Source organism: Elaeis guineensis, chromosome 10, assembly GCF_000442705.2.
Source record: "Elaeis guineensis isolate ETL-2024a chromosome 10, EG11, whole genome shotgun sequence".
NCBI lineage: Eukaryota > Viridiplantae > Streptophyta > Magnoliopsida > Arecales > Arecaceae > Elaeis > Elaeis guineensis.
Window position 1 is genome coordinate 8860635 of NC_026002.2, and position 14431 is coordinate 8875065.

Sequence of the window (14431 nt, forward strand, 5' to 3'; positions counted from 1 at the left end):
GGTTGAACTTGTGCTGGCCAAGCTTGATCCTCTTCTTACATTCGACGAGATTAAAGGAGCAATTGTTGTCCTTAATGACAACGATGGACTAGGGGTAGTGGTGAAGAGGAGGTGGCAGAGATGACAATTGGAGGACGGTGCTGATGTCAAGGTCATAGATGCCGAACTCAAGGAGATTGGCAATCGATAGCTAATAAGCTAGTCTTGTCAATGCTGGGATCTATGGAGGAGATAGCCATGCTTCTAGATGTGGCCGATATGAGTGTTGTAGCCACGGGAGGCGTGCAGAGAGGAGGTCTAAGTAAAGATCATCCTTGAGGAGGAGGGTGTCAAAAAATGGAAGGATGGGTGAAGGGGATGGAGAGCCAAAAACTGCATGCGATTTTGGTGGTAACCCAGAGATCCATTGTCTCAACCAAAATCGTGCACGATTCTATTCTCTCCCTTTCTATCGGCGATTTTCTTTTTTCTCCATTAAGACCATAACATGTTGAGCCTTGGTTAAACTAACCCAAAAGTTGCATGATGACCCCGTTCAACCAATAATGTTTCATCGAGCGAGGCCCTCCCACTTTGCGATCTCCAGTTTGACTTTGAGTCAAATAACACGCCCAAATCTCTTCCCGTAGGACCCACATTCCACGCGTCCTCTTATCAAGCCAATTCTAGGTGACCAGATGCTACTGAGCCCGAAGCATCCTCCACGGATCCTCACCACCGAAGTCCCGCACGAGTTCCCCAGCTCCCCCAGTTACTCCCTCCTCCTTTTACCCGTTAGATTCCCTCCACGTGTCCGCGTCAAAAAGGTTAGGCACCCACCTCGGGTAGAAACTTGCCACGTGTCTGTTGGAATCTCTGGGCTCCACTCTCCACTCCCCCACCCAAACAACAATAATAGAAATCTTTCCCACTTACCAAAAGATACATCCCGATGCCCTCCTATATAAACCCCACCATTTCCCTCCCTTTGTTCTCACCGTCACCGCCACCTCCACCTCTCTCATCCTCCACATCCCTTTCTCCTCCCTCCCTATCTCCCTCCCTCTAAAATAATTAGCTAGGTTCCCCATCTCTATTGCTAGCAGGACCCAACACCTCCATATTTAAACTTTTAAGATTTTGGACAAGGTGCAAAGCACTGCTAGCTGATGGTAATGACGAACAACAACCTCGTGTTCCCCGGCACTATGACCGGGGTGGAGTGCACGCGCCGCGTCCCAGTCCCGCCGTCGCGGCCCTTCCTGGAAACCTTTCATGCCAACCTCAAAGAGACCTTCTTTCCTGACGACCCCTTCCGGCAATTCAAACATGAGAGGGGTATCCGTAGGCTTTTCCTCGGCCTGCAGTACTTCATTCCGGTCCTCGATGGGTTCCGAGCTACTCATTCAATTTCTTCAAGTCAGATCTTATCGCCGGGATCACCATTGCTAGCCTTGCAATACCTCAAGGGATTAGCTATGCCAAGCTCGCAAACCTGCCACCAGTTCTAGGCTTATGTAAGTATATATGATTCAGTTAATTAATGTGTAACCTTTCTTTTGTTATTTTAGAGTTTCCCATCAATTCATTTAATGAGAAAAGTGAAATGAATACAAAGGGAGAGAGAACAGGAAAAGAGCAAAGCAAGCATGGTTAATGATATTTTGTGGACTGATAGAGACTAAATTTTGGTTATTGTTATAGATTCGAGCTTTGTGCCGCCACTGATATATGCGATGCTGGGGAGCTCACGCGATCTGGCCGTGGGGACGGTGGCCGTGCCATCGCTGCTGATAGCGTCGATGGTGGGAAAGGAGGTGTCGGCATCACAGCACCCGGCGTTGTATCTTCACTTGGCATTCACCGTCACATTCTTCGCCGGAGTCTTTCAGGCGACCTTGGGATTGTTGAGGTATGTGGGTTGATGAGGTAGAGGATATTAGAATGGATTTTGAGATTTAAGGTATCATATTTGGGGAGTGGTGGATGGTTAATGGAAGGTGAAGGATGAAGGAAAGAAAAAATGGGTGGGTATAAAGATGGTGACAGGTAGTCTTAGCGAAGCAAATGTCTCTCTAGGAAAAAAAAAAAAAAAAAGACTCTCTTTCTGTCTCGGGTGGGTAGGATGTGAGACGTTGAAGTTAGAAATAATGGCGGCTTAGAGCAACTTCTTTCTGCTTTTGGTGGGAGAAAAGTTTCTCTTTTAAAATATTACAAGTCTGGAAGAAAATATAAAAATATTAAAAGCCTATAAAGTAAATATAAAAGGTAGAAGTGGAGACTTGGATAGGCATGGTGGGTAAGAAGTAGATGAATGAAAATGGAGAACAAGAAACCCCCCCTCTCTCTGCTTTTGCTAAAGATTATAGCTAGGCTGCTATAGCCACAATGGTAGAACATAGCAAATAAGGAACAAAATACGAATACATGCACGGGAAGTAATTTATAAGAGTGCATATACAAAAATAAATAATTTATAATGAAACGTATGCAAGTAGTCAATGCGTAAGAATATTCATATAATTTTAGATATTCATAAGGATATATATATATATATATAAAGAGTAATTAATGAGCATATACAGAAGCAGTAAATTTGTCAGAGTGTATATGTAATTGCAGATATTTATAAGGATACAAATGCAAAAAAAAAAAAAATCTAAAAAAAGAAAGAAGAGTAAAGAGCATTAGTAAATATATCCAGGGTGGTGTCATGCATGTAAGGTGAGAGGGTGGGAAGGGGTTACAAAGAGGAAGACAAAAAAGTAAAAGTATAGTATACAAAGTGGACAGAGGAATTTGTTCTCTGCTGAGCTTTGGTGGCTTTTTGGTTTTTTGAATGGATCAGGCTCCACCAATTCCCCTAGTTTTTCTTCTTTTCTTTTCTTTTCTTTTCTTTTCTTTGGGAGAGAAAGAGAATGCCTGGTAGTTAGTTTTGTCGGAGCTGACAACTAGGGAAAATTTATTTACAACAGGAAAAAGAGGATTGGAGGATCAAACCTAAAAGGAGTTGCTTCTTTTGTCTTCCTTCCAATCCTCTGCGATAAACCTAAATGCTTTTCTCTGTAACTTTTACTCTTCATGATTGAATCCATCTGTGATTACAGGCTTGGTTTCATAGTGGACTTCCTCTCACATGCAACCATAGTTGGCTTCATGGGAGGAGCAGCTACAGTGGTGTGCCTCCAGCAGCTAAAGGGGATGCTTGGCCTCCAACATTTCACCACAGCCACTGACCTTGTCTCTGTCATGGAATCTATCTTCACTCAAACGCACCAGGTTCTTATCACCATCCATTATGAATAACAATTACACGTATGAAAATAGTCTATTTAATCTGCCTTATATAATAATTTTAATTGATATGGACATGCTTCATACATGACTACTCAAGAAAGTTCTTCCACAATATATATGGAGGAATCTCTTTGCACATGTCATGCATATCTCATGACTCACTAAGTCTTTTGTAGATGAAATATATGCATATACTGACCAACGTATATATTGCATGAGTTGTCACCATACCGTTATGCACCGGACATGATAATAGTGCATGACATAATGTATGTAAAGTACCCTAATATACTGCATGTCTAGTAAGGCCATAGTATTATTTCAATATAATCCCCTCTTGCATCAAAAAGGTTAGAAACATAGAAATACAAACAGTACCGTACATATGACAGTTATAATAGTGTTTTTATTTTGAGAGAAGACTGTTATATCAGTGCTACATAATCAACATAAGCAAATGACAATATAAACACACACACACACCCCCCACCATATATATGGTTATAATAAGTTCATTAGTTGTAGAAAAGAACCCTTAGCTAGGGACCACCTTTTATTTTGTACCTGTTCTCATTTTTTCTTATAGTAATGGAAATTCTATAATTAAGATACTCCACTTCTTTCTAATGGATGGTGGTTGTTGTGGCTTATTTCTCGCAGTGGAGGTGGGAAAGCGTGGTTCTTGGATGTAGCTTCCTCTTCTTCCTTCTGCTCACCAGATTCTTGGTAAGCGGTAGACATCATGCATGGATGAAGCTAATCATTCTGATTGAAAAATAAGAATATTTCATTTAAGTCCCATATAAAGATATCCCATGAGAAGCCAAAGAAAAAATAAAGGGCAATGGATTCAAAACTAGCCAATCAATGAAGAAAGATGAGAACTACCAAAAGGAAAAAAAAAGTAGTGAAAGATGAGACATATATACCATAAGATCGTTCTGTCTTTTATGATCCTTCTAAGTCATAAATTACGGCTAGTCATGGAGTGACAGCAATGATTCTAGCAATGCAACATAAGAAAAAAAAAATGGTGACAAACTTTGCTGCATGAATTATCAAGTATAAGATTCTGCAATCTGAGAATGGCCGTCTGTAAATTCCTGACGTCTTGATAAATGACCAAAATACAATATTGGCTTCTGTAAGCATTTTATTTATATGCATCAGATAACCTAAGAACTATGTTACATTTTTATCATCATCCAAGAGTTTTTCATTTATTCTTTTGTAAAACATGGTGGGGAGTGCCACCAATCATTTCACAAAATGATGGAAAATTTTCCCATGTAAAACACTTGGGAAAACATCTATGATTTACAAACAAAATCTTTTCTTGGCAGAAGAGGGAATTAGCTATTAATTTATGCTTGTCTAATGTCATAGTAGCTCAATTAAAATAATATAGATTATAAAACCATGTTTATTTGATTTTTAGAATTAAAATAAGAAAACATACAAAATGAACCTAAACTAAGAGAAATGATATATCTTTGCGAAGGATTATATAATACACAAGCAAAGATAAAGTACAATTCAATCTAGCTAGCTAGCAAGCAAGTTGCGAAGTTTGGGTTCTGTAAAGTTTCTTATTGTTTATAAATCCTAAAAAAATAATCTTTGCCTCGTGTCCTTGGTCACGAGGAGTACATTAACTTGTGTGCACAAACAAATACGGAGAACAATTCCGTGTAGCCAGCCTGCAAGTGCCAGCCAAGTTAGAAAGCTACAAAATTCCGAACGTTCATAGATCTTTATGGACAACAAAAAACCATTGCCTCGTCCCTTTGTCACATCACAACACACGCCCGTGACATCTTGGAAGGGGCAAAAGTCTGCACCCTCATCCAATGAAAAGATGGGAATGTCCTTGCCCAACTTTTGTGTCAGTTGGCATCATTCACCTAATTGAGACAACGTTGGCTTCTTTTACTTGTCCATGCATCCTTGTAACCTACCGCTAATCTCGAGCAAAATGGTAAACAATCAATCAGTACGTCAAAGGCGACATCTAACAAATGTTAGGAAATATTATTTGGCTCACTGCTTAGAGAAAAGAATTTGCTTATGCTGCAAGCTTTATGTGACCATCTCACGAGCAAATGTTGACAAGGAGGAGAACTCCGGGTGGAACTCCAAGTGTCCTTTCTGCTTTAAGTATTGTGATCATAGACTGGTAGGTAGGTTGAGTAAATTCTGAGATTGGCTAATATTCCATGCACAAAAAGAAATATTACTCTGGATCACATCTGAAACTGGGTAGAGTTGGTACTCGGTAATATCCTTTATGGGTATTATGATCCAATATATACACTGCAACTTTGACTTGCCAAAAGCTGAACAGGTACAGTCTTATAGCAGCAGGTGCTTGGATAATCTTTTGGTAGCTAATAATTGAATGCCAGCTGCCAAAGCCCAAACATTCATCCTGTGATTGGTGTCCTTAAAGTTAGTCCGGGACCACCACAAACTGGCTGGATCCATCTTGAATGTTTAAAACAGTGGTTTAAGTCCAAATCCACACAACTAGGCTCAATTTGTTCAACGGGCTGGGTCCAAGTTCAACAAGTCTTGATCTATATTTTTTTGGGGGGGTACATGGATAAATTAAACCAATCGAGCACAAATACGTCCATGGGAGTTGGCAAGCAAAATATTTAATAGTGGATTAGGAAGATTTGTCATAAAATTTAATAATATAGTTCCAGTATGATTGGCCATATAAGAAGCCTTGACCCTTTTCACATAAGCATTTGATAATTTATCAATTAATGATGAAGTTTGATTATACAAGGAAAAAGAGGTACCATTTAAACAAATAAAGGAGTTTTGGTTTGTTATTTTTATATAAGAATCATATATATGTTATTATCCTATTTCATTATGGCAAAGATATACCAATCATTCCAATAATTTTTTTTATGACCCTACTAAATCAGAGCAAGAGACGGCCCAAGTTCTTCTGGCTTTCTGCAGCGACCCCACTGATATCAGTGATACTGGGGAGCCTTCTGGTGTACCTTACTCAAGCTGAAAACCATGGAGTACAAGTGGTGAGTCTTTCAATCCTCTTAGAACAATGGTAGCTGCCCAATTGATCGAGATCAAACTGTGGTAGTGAACCTAAATTATCTCAAAAGACGTTTGTTTGGCTACACTGACAACTGGGCCGGCCCACAAACCTAGATGTTCTCCATAAGCGAATCCACCCATCATCTAATTTTGATCAGAAAACTAGTATTAAACCAGAATTCGAATTAATTACAATCAAAAGCAAGTTAACAAAATCTCATATATCATGGTTCATATTTGCAGATTGGTTACCTGAAGAAGGGCCTAAATCCACCCTCAGTTACCACTTTGATCTTTTCGCCGCCATACATGATGCTAGCACTGAAGACCGGCATAATCACTGGCATAATTGTCCTAGCTGTAAGTCCTCTTGATCAAGACCATCTGAACCATTGGAAAATAGATCCACTCAACAATTCAGCTATAAAGCCCATAATGTTGGACGGGATCATTTACCTCATGATAGTTTTTGACATGGCCAACTTTTGTGACCAAACTTATTAATTATCATGATCCTGCAGGAAGGAATCGCAGTTGGACGAAGTTTTGCCATGTTCAAGAGCTACCACATCGATGGTAACAAAGAGATGATTGCTTTTGGGATGATGAATATCGTTGGATCGCTAACATCATGCTACCTGACCACTGGTATGTTCCACTATATGCAGACCCCACCGGTGTCGTTATAGTTTGATATATATACATTTTAATCAAATATAATCTATCGATATCAGGACCATTTTCACGATCGGCTGTGAACTACAATGCTGGTTGCAAGACAGCGATGTCGAATGTAGTCATGGCAGCTGCTGTGATGATCACTCTATTGTTTCTAACACCGTTGTTCCACTACACCCCTCTGGTGGTCCTCTCTGCCATCATCATTGGAGCAATGCTTGGACTTATCGACTATGAGGCAGCAGTCCACCTCTGGCATGTCGACAAGATCGACTTCTTTGTGTGTATTGGTGCATACTTCGGGGTTGTGCTCGGTAGTGTTGAGATCGGATTGGTCATTGCAGTAAGTGTTCTTTGAACCCTAGTTCAGTTTGATAGGCTTGAATTATATGTCCTAACCAAAGAGATGAATGATACAAATATCACATGCATGCAGGTTGCAATCTCCATATTTAGGGTTTTATTGTTTGTGGCAAGGCCGAGAACAACCGTGCTTGGCAACATTCCAAATTCAATGATCTACCGACGAATAGACCAATATCCGGTAGCCCAAAGTGTACCGGAGTAATTATCCTCCATATTGATGCTCCGATCTACTTCGCTAATGCTAGCTACTTAAGAGAGAGGTGAGTTGAATATCAGTTGGAAATTAATTCATGTGCATCAAAATGCATGCATGCATGGCTTGGTAGTGTCAAGTGCCGTTTTGTTCATGGAGATGCTGGTGTTTGCCATTTAGAATCTCGCGATGGATTGATGAGGAGGAAGACAAGCTTAAATCGGTGGGGAAGACTGGCTTGCAGTATGTAATCTTGGACTTGGGTGGTAAGTGGGGTTGTCCACATTAACAATACTTTCTTTTTGGTGTTGCGCGTGTGGCCCAATATGGTTGCTTTGTTTGCGTTGCAGCTGTGAGCAGTATTGACACCAGTGGAATTAGCATGCTAGATGAGGTCAAGAAAAGTGTGGATAGAAGGGGGCTTCAGGTATTGTGCCTTCTGCATGTATTCAACTAATTTTTCTCATCACAAAATTGTCACTATATAAACCGAGTTGGATCCAATCAAAATAAAAAAATCCAGCAGGCCCACCATGACCTAACTAGACTATGTCAAAAGATAGATTTTGTTTTTTTCTTTTGGTAACAATGTCAAAAGATAGATTGAAATGTCACACCATGTCTAAAAGAGAAAGGAAGATATCTAGCCTGATCTAAATTGTGGGTCAAGATCCTAGACCTAAAATCTTATGATGCTTAGTGATGTCGGACTCGGGTACTACTTGATCCAACATAATTTCAGGCCAACCTGCTGAGATCTTTTGATGCTACATAAGAATAGAAACAATAAGCAGCATGAACATCACCAAATTAAGATTATGGGACAAAAGGCGCACTGCAATATAGGAGCAGCAGTTGTTACTTATCTCAAAATTAATTTCCATATTTCGCATCTTATTACTACAAACATGTGATTTGTGAAAATATATACTATGGTATCTAAAGTTAATTGTTTTTAACATAATGAACAGCTTGTGTTAGCAAATCCTGGAAGTGAAGTAATGAAGAAGCTAGATAAATCGGCAGTCCTTGAAGCCATTGGCCAACAATGGATCTTCCTAACAGTAGGAGATGCGGCCGCCGCATGCAACTTCATGCTCCACACATGCAAGCCTGGGACTGGCACCGACGACGCCGTGGTTGGCGACAATATTGCCTAAGAAATCAAGAAATAGCTTCAATGTGACAACAAATGAGAGGAGATGGAGACCGAGACACATTTGTTCCTTTAATTTGCACCTAAGTCTAAGCTGAAAGCTTCTGGTTTAGTGAAGGGAGGCTTTTCTTCTAATCTCCTTGAGTCAAAAATCTTATTTTGTAATATGCTAGAGAAGTTAATGATGAATTACTTCCTTTTTTGGGTTGGGATCAAATGCAACTCTTGCGGTTCACACGCTTACAAGAAACATGTATGTTACCTTACTAAATAATTGTTGTTCTAACCTTTCTCTTTTAACCGTGCCAAGGTATGTTTACTGCCAGTAAATGTAGCCCCAAGAGTAGAAAACAAAACTCTGATGAGAGGGGAGAGAGAGAGAGAGAGAGAGAATCCTACTTAATAATAAAATATAGTCTGGTTCATAAATGTTTAGAAAATCCTTGGATTTGCTTCAAAAAATGTGACTACTTTTTTTTTGTGGTTGGTGGGGTGGGGTTATAAACAAATGTAACTTGATGTGCTGACGGACCAAGAAACTTTATTGTAACTTCAAAAATAAAATCCGCCTAAATCTCCCTCTTTATTCTAACTAACTTCTCTCCAACAACTAGATGTGCTGACGAACCAAGAAACTTTATTGTAACTTCCAAAATGAAATCCACCCAAATCTCCCTCTTTATTCTAACTAACTTCTCTCCAATATAATACATATTTCCTATCTCCATCACCCTCTCTGACAATCTTATCGACATCCAATTTTTATCCTGCATTTTATTTTTTATTTTTTATTTTATTTTTAATTTAATATTATTATTTGTTACTTTTATTCAATCTTTTTTCTACTGCATATATAGATATACACATATGAAGCACTTTGTAAAAATGCCCGTCCAACTATTTGTTTTTACAAGGACAACCATTTTTGTAAGCTTTGCGATGATGGGCTATTTTCATTTTTTTGGATCGAAATGCTCCTCATCTTGTAATCACATAATACAATGGGGGAGAGAGAGAGGGAATGGGATGAGAATATAAGGGATATATGAAATAAAATATGAGAAAAAAAGATTGGCTTAAGAGAGAAGAAAGGGAGAGAAAAATAATCTTGTGGCTTTCTTCTCTCACGTATCATACACCATTTATTTCTGATAATTCCCACCACTATCCATTACGACCATTATCGATCTCAATCGCCACCCACCATTAACAGTCTCTACTATTATTATTATTCAACTACTATCATCATTAATCTCCACCATCGATCGCCCAATATCATCATCACCATCCACTATCACTGTTGTCACTCTCCACCATTGCTTGCCGTTGATGAAGATATCCATTATCACCCACTATTTTCTATCAATACTATTAGTGCAATTGTCGACCATATCAATCTTCAAGAAATCTTCAAGTTCATACAATCAAATACTTAAAATTAAGACCATGAAAGAATATTCAATAAATTCTTACCCAAAAAAAAAGAATATTCAAGAAATTATCAAGTCATATCCTTGGAATCTATTATTATATATTTTTTGTTAAGGGATTGTCGCAGCATGTTTCTGAGATATTTGTAGAATCTTTAAGATCATGTAGGATTCCAAGAGTATATCTTAGATCAATTGTTGTGCATTGCTGTCTTTGTACATGTTACCATTATAAGTAGATATATAAAAATACTATAAAACAATACGTAGACCTTCTCACCAACACAACTTAAGAGAGAATTTCTTATAACTCTAATTTTCTTGTCTTCATAGAATCAGAGCTCCTTTGACTTATGTCCACAATCCTATCTTCTATCCACCTTCCATCCCCTTCTCTAAGCTCTCTATTCTATAGCTATTATTTAGTATTCTCTTTCTAGTCTTTGTTATTTTCTATCTTTCTAGTCCTTGTTTATCTTCCGCCCACCTTTCATCCCCTTTCCTAAGTGTCTCTTCTATTCCAATTCCTCAATTTTCTTTCTCTAGTCCTCATGTTTCCTTTGCTCTTGCTCTCCCTACTAATCTCCATGCCCATCCTTTCACCCATTTCCTCTCAGTAAAATGGCTCTTCTTCTTTCTAATCTTCCCTCTATCAGTATTAGGTTAGAAGGACTCAATTATCTTGTATAAAAAATATATTTTATTCCATATCTGATATCCTTTGATCCACTCAATTATGTTGAGATTGCCATAAATGTCCACTAGCCACCATCACCATTGAGAATTAAAGATGGCACCACTATGGCCAACCCCAACCTCGAATATTACACTTGGATCATGAGAGAGTAGTTTGCCCTGGGCTGAATCATGAACTCAATTGCCAGTAATGTGGTTGGTCATCTAGGGGTATTGATTTGGCATAAGAAGCTTGGATAATCTTGAAACAACTATTTACTACCCATAACAATGTGCAACCCCATACTCTTCATCTGCAAGGGGAGTCATTCCATCTTCAAGAGGCCAAAGATTTAATCGATTCTCTTGTTGCAATTGGATAGCTTATTTCCTACGATGATCAATACAAGTACTTGATCAATAACTTTAGTCCTTGATATAACTTATACATAATAGCGCTCAATGCTCGAAAATATGATCAACCGATGCACATAAAATTTCATGGCATACTATCGACACAAGAAGCATGCTTGGCAATCTAAAGTAGCCTCTTAAATGCTACCTTTTCAGCAGTAGCTGGGTCTACAAGCCCACATTACTGTCACTCAATCCAAGCCTCCTGCATAACTACAACATACTTCGGCATCTACTCATGGCTGAGCATCCCATCCATAGTGTAGCACTATAGAAATGAATCTACAAGTAATGCAACTTAATTTAATACGTCTTACTATGTAATCACAGGAATAATCACAGACGGATATGACATCAGCTTTACAACAAAAACGACCACACAATAAGAATATTTGTCAATGATTTAATCATGCATTTCAATGTGATAGTACTCCACCTCAAACTCATGTTGCTTCTACTATACCTATTCATTTGGTAGTGATGACTATGCATGGATTCCAGACACTGTTGCCATATATCATATAATTGCTCATCTCTCTAATCTTTCTCTCCAATCTAATTAATTACAGGGTCAAGATCAGGTTATGCTTGGAGATGGATTAGATTTGCCAATTACTCACATCGATCCTTCCTCTCTTTCCTCTTTGCATCAATTTTTGTATTTATAGAATATCTTGTATATCTTGACTATTTTTAAAAGCTTATTATTTATCTCCAGCTTCACTCAAGGTAATAACTGCTTCTTCAAATTTTGCCCATCTTATTTTCTTGTCAAAAATCATGAAACTAGCAAAACCTTGCTCCATGACCTCTTAAATATGACATCTACTATCTTTCAAATGAGAATTCACCTAACTTGTCTCTGATGGCATTTTGGGGTGTCTGTTTCATCAACCAACATTGTGGCATTGATGTATTGGGCATGCAAATTTTTTTATATAGTTAAATTTTTTCTTTAGCATATGTTCTATATATTCATTCTCAATGTAGGTTTATGTAATTTATTTTTATTGAATAAACATCATCAACTTCATATTATTCCTCTTCTAACGTTGCTTCTAAAATACTTGAGCTTGTTCATATAGATGTTTTGGGCCTATATTCTCAGTTTCTTCTTATTTTGGCTATCAATATTATATTTATTTTTTGATAATTTTTTAAGTTCATATTATATTTTTTTAAAAAAATCAATATGACGTCTCTCATATTCTACATATGTTCTAGCTACATATTGAAAATTTTCTTGATCCTAAAATTAAATTGTTCAAATGATTAGTGCATGTGAATTCTTTTTTTCTCAATTCCAATATGAACTCAGAATGAATGGAGTAAGATATTGTATATCATGTCCGTATACCCCTCAACAAAATAAGATAGTGGAGTACAAGCATCGACACATATTTAGTTGAGATGGATTAACCTTGCTTGCTCAATCAAATGTTCCTCTCTTTTTTTGGAATGTTGCTTTTAAAACTTCTATTCTTCTTATCAATAGGCTATCGACATGATTGCTTCAAATTAAATCTCCTTGAAAAATTTTACTCAAAGAATAATCTGGCTATTCTTCCTCCAAGCCTTTGGTTGTTTGTACTATCCAATCTCCATCTGTACCATACTTACAAGCTCAAATTTTGATATGCACCCTATATTTTTCTTGTCTATCTTCTTAGTTATCATGGATATTGATGCTACTCACAATCTACTTGCCATAACTATATATCCAAAGATATTTTTTATGAAGATAATATTTTATATCAGACAACTACCAAGAAATCCAACTCGGGGGTAGTTGATTACTTGTCTTCACTATCTATTGCAAACTTATTGGCCTTATTTCATTTATATGGTCCAACTCTACTCAATTCTATCCTTTCCACTATCTCAATTACCATCCACTCCCATCTTGATACCTAATTGGTTGTCTCCAATCCAAAATGCTAGAAATTATAATTCGAATGGTAATATTTGTGTTTTCTCTTTCATTCCGAACAATCATACATGCAGTTGAATCGTCTGATCAGTTGTCCAGCTCGTCTATTACTACTATTGACTTGGTTGCAACTCAAACTTTGCTAGTGCTCTCTAATTAGACTCAGCAAATCAGATCCAGCAACATGCGACATTTGGTGACACCAATCTGCACAATAATGGGACGCACACGCAGCCCTTTACTTTGCCTCACTTGCAAGATGGCTTGGCCAACTTTTATACTATAATGTCTTCAACACCACTACTATCAAAACATAACAAGCCCATATCCACTACTTCAGGCTCAATTTCTCATAACAATCGTTCAATGGTGACTTATTCTAATAATTGCACACTAAAACCTTCTGAATTCAATATTAATTAAATGCTCTATATCTTTTATTACACATGCTGATTTGGTTGGATCCAATTGTTATACACAAGCCTATAAAGGTGTCATTTGGCATCAAACTATGGCTGAAGAGTATAATGCTTTAATTGCTAATGGCACATGAAAATTACTTTTTCCATCACCACATCAATACATTATATGTTGCAAAGTAGTCTACAAAATTAAATACAAATCTGATAATTTGAATGCTCATTACAAGGCTGACTTGTAGCCAAAGGCTTCAACCAAAAAAAAATATTGATTATGATAATACCTTTAACCCTATAGTGAAAGTGGTCATTATCTATACGGTACTCTCTCTTGCTATTTTTAAGGGATAGCCTATCTGCTAGTTAGATATCAAAAATATTTTTCTCCATGAATATCTTGATGAAGAAGTCTTCATGAAATAACCTCCAGATTTTTTTGATCTAAATCATTTGCGTTACTTTTATTATTTCCAACGCTCTATACATGGGCTTAAAGAAGCTCTATAGACTTAGTTTCAACACCTTAGTTCTTATCTTCATGATTTATTCTCTTTTCTGAATCTCAAGCTGATATGTCTCTCTTTATCAAACATATAGGCATTGATATTCTTCTTCTTCTTATATATATTGATGATACTATTCTCACAGGTAGTCCTAATGTGCCACTTATTTAGTAGGTGTTGAGACTCACTTTATGCAAGATTACTTAGTTCTTATATTGTCCAAATATATTTATGATCTTTTCAAGAAGACTCATATGGATGCCTCTAAGCCTGTTCCTACTCCAATACCATCTTGCTCCAAGCTCTCACTATATATAGA

The 14431-nt window shown here is 37.5% G+C and overlaps 1 protein-coding gene across 1 annotated transcript; it reads left to right on the forward strand.

Moving 5' to 3' along the window:
* Positions 1–980: 980 nt before the first annotated feature.
* Positions 981–9024, forward strand: LOC105053377 (sulfate transporter 3.1). The gene is given in 14 exon segments (XM_010934499.3): positions 981–1362; positions 1365–1496; positions 1684–1891; positions 3087–3258; positions 3937–4002; positions 6216–6329; positions 6592–6708; positions 6870–6996; positions 7083–7369; positions 7463–7580; positions 7583–7652; positions 7766–7851; positions 7936–8012; positions 8557–9024. Coding segments are annotated over 14 exon segments (1977 nt in total). The 5' UTR covers positions 981–1148; the 3' UTR covers positions 8746–9024.
* Positions 9025–14431: the final 5407 nt, after the last annotated feature.